General features: G+C 53.9%; 1 protein-coding gene across 1 annotated transcript in view; it reads right to left on the reverse strand.

Moving 5' to 3' along the window:
- LOC113209382 (centrosomin) overlaps positions 1–4,742 on the reverse strand; it is a 32,754-nt gene that overhangs the window by 17,377 nt on the left and 10,635 nt on the right. Inside the window, exons 2-7 of the mRNA XM_052273718.1 lie at positions 2,041–2,084; positions 1,020–1,378; positions 788–925; positions 543–701; positions 330–455; positions 1–259 (exon numbers count right to left, since the gene is read on the reverse strand). The exon at positions 1–259 is cut by the window's left edge and continues 3 nt beyond it. Of these exons, the coding sequence (XP_052129678.1) occupies positions 1–259; positions 330–455; positions 543–701; positions 788–925; positions 1,020–1,378; positions 2,041–2,084 (1,085 nt within the window). The remainder of the gene's footprint in view (positions 260–329; positions 456–542; positions 702–787; positions 926–1,019; positions 1,379–2,040; positions 2,085–4,742) is intronic.

Consider the following 4,742-nt stretch of genomic DNA (forward strand, 5'->3'; position numbering starts at 1 on the left):
ATTTATACTTCTTTTTTAAGTCAGATATAATATCATCTTTAGCTTTAGAATCATCTACTAATTTAGAATAATCTGACATAAGTGTACGTAGAATAAGTGCATTTTTCTCCTGTATCTCTTTCTGATTAAGAACTTCATTACACTTTTCGCTATATTTATTTAAAATGTCTTTCTTCTGCAAGACAAGGTCTGCACAATTAGAACAGTCACTATTCTTTCTTCTCAGTTCCTCCTGTCTTATTATCTTCAAACTTTGAACCTGTTTTAGATTGGGAGATTAGTTTTAGGTACTAGAGCAGAATGATTCTGTGAGAAAAGCATATACTTACTTCCTCTTTCAGACTGGCAGCCACTTTTCGCAGTTTGGAGTATTTGGAATCCTTTTCAGTGATAGATTCTTCTTGAGCTTTTATCTGGGTTTCGAGTTCTGATGCTTTATCCAGTAGCTTCTGAATCTGTTGGTAGAATGTTTATCATTAACTGGTACATATTTCACAAGATATGTTGGTGAATAATTAAAATTAGTGTTTTAAAAAACTCACCTCATTGCTAAGATCTGATTGGTTCACCCCAACAGATTTTTCTAATGTAATTAATATTTCACTTTGAGAATTTATTGTTGTCCTGAGTGTCTCAATTTGTTGTCTAGATCTATCAAGCTCAGCTTCAAGAAAGGTTATTTTTTCTTTATCTTCTTTACTCTGAAAAACAGTAATACAAGACAAATTAAAATCTTTTTTATAGCTGATACAAAATATTGTTAATTTTAATGGAAGATCCTTTTTACCTTCTCTTGAACTTCTTGAAGCTGAGCTGTTAGTTGGTCCACCTCAAAGCAGGCCGATGAGTATTGTGAATCAGTAGACTGTGTCATAGCTGAGAACTTCATTTGTTGTGCAGAAAGTAGTGCACTTTCCTGTAATTCCTGCCAAAAAATAATCAAAGTTAGTTCGCTCTCTTTTGGATTTATTTTATTTCCCATTTTAGATAAAACTTTTACAAGTAAAGTTTGAACATACCTTTTCAAGGTCTTGAACTCTACTTTCTAGAGCAGCACACTCTTTGCTAAGTCTCATCTTTTCCTCTTTTCTCTGCTCTTCCATCAGGTCGAGTGCCTTGGAAGCCTGGCATAGAAGATCCTGCTTCTCAGAAAGCTCCTTGCGCATAGACTCATTTTCTACTTTTAACTCAATATTGTATTTAATAACTTCCTCTTTATCCTTCAAGCCAGCTATTAGACCCATCCTCTGTTCCAGAGAATATATTTGTACCTTCAAGTTGAAATTCTCTTTCTTTAACTGACTTTGCTTTTCCTCCAACTCTCTCATGGTGCGTCCTCTGACGGGAGAAGCTTTACTGGTCGTTGGATTATTAAAAACTGGAAAATAATAATTACATGTGCAATTAGTTTAAGGAAAACAAGGATAAAATAAACATGAGGCATCTGTAAAGGTAATTTGTAGCCTCCCCCAATGTTCACCGAAATTCAGGTTAACAGGCGAGCTCTGTTCGTTGCGTCTTGGCACTGATTCAAGATGCCACGCTGTGCCACGCCACCCCACGGCACAGAGCTCCGGCCGCCACGCCAATGTTTTGCTCCCACCATAATTGATGCCCACGGTGCCCTACCCTTCCACCGCTTAGCCCTACACGGTAAAAACGAGCCCTGAGATTTCCAGGAGTTTTCTTCATTTTCCAGGGGAGTTGTAAGAGTCCCAGGGGTTGCCCTGGAAATGTGAAATTTTTTCAGGGGATGTCTTGGGCTTTCCAGTAGATCACCCGGCAGTAATTGCTTGTTTCCAGGGCATCCACTGGGGTTCCAACTCTCCTCACTGTTAGAACCTTACGAAGAAAACTGCCGCATCCTTCGTGGGCACGAAGGATTTGGCATTTTGCTTCGGAAGGGTTTTAACTGTGCTGGGAATCCCAGGACGCGTTTTTACCGAGTAGGGAAGGCGCAGGGAAGGCCTAGGGAGGGTAGATCTATGAGGCACGAAGGTAGCCCTAGTGGTAACTCTCCCTAACACTGTGTACACTTACATGACGCCTGGCCCAGGGCCTCGGAGAGCTGGTTGGGACTGGTGCTGCAACAAACAGAAAGTCGAGGTAAAGCGATTGCATAGGGAGCGCAGCCATCAGCATTGTCACACGAAAAGAACAATTCAAGGTCCAGAAGGGGATGCCATGTGCCGAACCCTCCTCGCCGCCACCATCAGCACCTGGGCAACCGGAAGTGGGGTAACACGAAAGCAGTAAGCATCCAGCACCCCACTGACGGGAAATGGAAAGAGTCCTGATGAGGAGGAGATGAGGAGATGGCTTGTCTCCTTGCTTGAGACCAAGCCACACTCCATTTAACCTCCACCATTTGTTCCACCTCAAATCAGCAGAGGAGGAGAGTAGTGTAACAACTTCACTCACTCGGCCGGCATAGAGATAGCCCTCCCAAAGCCACACGACACTAACCGCAAGGGGTGGCTTCAGACTTAGTCCTGCTACGAGCACACAACACAGCACACGGGGACTCGAGGACCACCATTTAAAGCTGGCCGCATTGGTCACCCTGAGCGAACCAAGCTGCGGGCGCGTGGCGAACGAACGCTCTGCCCTCGGAACGCCCTTGGTGCGGGGGGCGCGCGAGGGCGCGCACGGGCGTGGCGGGCGGGGTCAGAACGCCCTTCGAGCGTCGCGCCGCCGCCCCGTGCCTCGCCACAATGATATCATTGGCTCGGGTCGTGTTTATGTTTTCGCCCAGCCACTCCGCTGTGGTCCGCTCGCCGCCGCCAGCTCGGCCGCGGCTCTGACTTGGCACCGTGCGGCTCAAGAGTCACACGGTGCCAGAGGCAGCTCGGCTTGTTCTATTCCACAGCACAGCGTTCGTTTTCCACCCCTGGGGGTCATACACTCGCCAGTGCGCCCGTGGGTAGTCCTCCGCCCGCCGCGGGCGCTAGGGAGGTCCAGCCCAGCCAGCGCGAGAGCTCGCCAGCAGGCGCAACCCCCCACCCTGCGCGCGGAGGCTGCGTGACTCATCCGCGTCGCACCCACCCCCTCCACGTCCTCCAGGACCGCCCCCCACCCCCGCGGCGCGGGGGCGTAACGACCCTTCCACCCCCGCGGGCAGAGCATGACGTCATCGCATCGCGCCTGGGGGGCAGGTAACAGCAGCAGCAGGACCGCACTGGCAGAACGGTTTAAACACCTTTATTAAACGGTGCATGCATCCCCCTCTTGGAACCGTTTGACAACATGCTGTTTGCTCTAGGAGCACGAGCCGATGCCCCGACGCCCCGCCGCCCCTCAGCAGCGCAGACAATTCCTCCGCCAAGTTACGGCAGCTGCGTACTGCGTAGGAAGGCAGGAGGGGAGGGGGCCCCTCTCTCTTGTTGATGCCAGAGAGCAGCAGGGACCGTCCGAATACCATGAGGTCGAGCCAGGGGGGGATAGATAGATAGGAGAGAGGGAAGAGGAGGGAGACAGACTGCCATCGCATCGCAGAAGCACCACGCTGTTACAAACAACACCGCGCCATAGAACAAAGTCAGTCTTTCACTTCCGAATCGGACGGAATAAACAGTCAGGCGGTTTGCGCACGCTCCCCCGCGACACGCGGCTGTCCTAAACGCACTCGTCATGGTGCCGCGGTGTACTGCGAGCAGGGCGGGGCAGGGCGCGGGGTGGGGGCGGCGGGCGAAGAGGCACTATCACCCAAGTCAGCGTCCACATCCACTGGGTGGCCCACAGAGACGCTCTAATCTCTGTATCTCGCGCCCTATCTCTCTGGTGGTGACCACCTCCCCGCCGGGGGCACAGGGTCGGTGTCGCGGGCGCTGCAGCTGCTCCGCCAACCCCTCCCGGGTTATTCGACCCCCCGCCGACGGCGACCTCGTGCTTTCTCTCCCCGGGGGCGACTGCCTCGGGAGGGAGGAAGGGAGGGAGGGAGGGAGGGAGGCGCCATTGTCGCCGACGTCGCCGTCGTCACTCGGAGGTCGTACACGGGCGTGGCGCCTGGCGCCTCGAGGCGGACGGACCGACCGACGGACGGATGGCCCGTGACGGCGGTGACGGGGCGGCGCTGAGATGGGGGAGAAGGAGCGCGTGGGCTTGGCAGTGCCAAAGGCTTCACGATGTTAGCGAGGCCCATGACCAGGCCGGGCCGGGCCGGGCCGGGCTCTCCGACCCGACGGCCCAACCAAGGCTGGGGCTCACGTCAGGGCTCTCGGAAAGCCGCGCAGCCGCGAAGCAGCGTCGCAGTCCCTCGCTCGCCGCGAGTGAGGTACATAATTAGTACAGAGGGTGCACCGCGGGGTTGCAGCACGGTGGTGGTTTGCGCCGCCGTGAGGGAGAGCCGCGCTCGGAGAGGCATGCAGGGAGAGAGGGACGTGTATTCCTCTTCCCCTGGCACCACTAAACGCCTCCTGGCACGTCGTGCCGTATTTATAGAGGATTCATTCCCTTCGGCACGTAGGACACCCAAGAGGAGGAGGAGCAGGAGAAGAAAAGAGGGGGAGGAAGGCGGGGAGATGAGTGAGACAGTTATGTGGGGGAGGAGAAAAGGGGGAAAGGGGGGCTTAGAGAGGCGCGCCCCGTCGGCCGGCCCTCTCGTGGTGCGGAGGGCACTCTAGAGAGGCGGCCAGAGTGGAGCCGCGCGTGCTGGCACTGGCCGCGCCGCGGGCCCCCGTGCCCTGGTCGGTACGGACCACCGCCTATTTCCGTCGTCCCTCCGCGGGCCGCGGCGTGGCGGG

This window comes from Frankliniella occidentalis, unplaced genomic scaffold, assembly GCF_000697945.3.
Source record: "Frankliniella occidentalis isolate FOCC.00 unplaced genomic scaffold, Focc_3.1 Scaffold295, whole genome shotgun sequence".
Taxonomy (NCBI): Eukaryota; Metazoa; Arthropoda; class Insecta; order Thysanoptera; family Thripidae; genus Frankliniella; species Frankliniella occidentalis.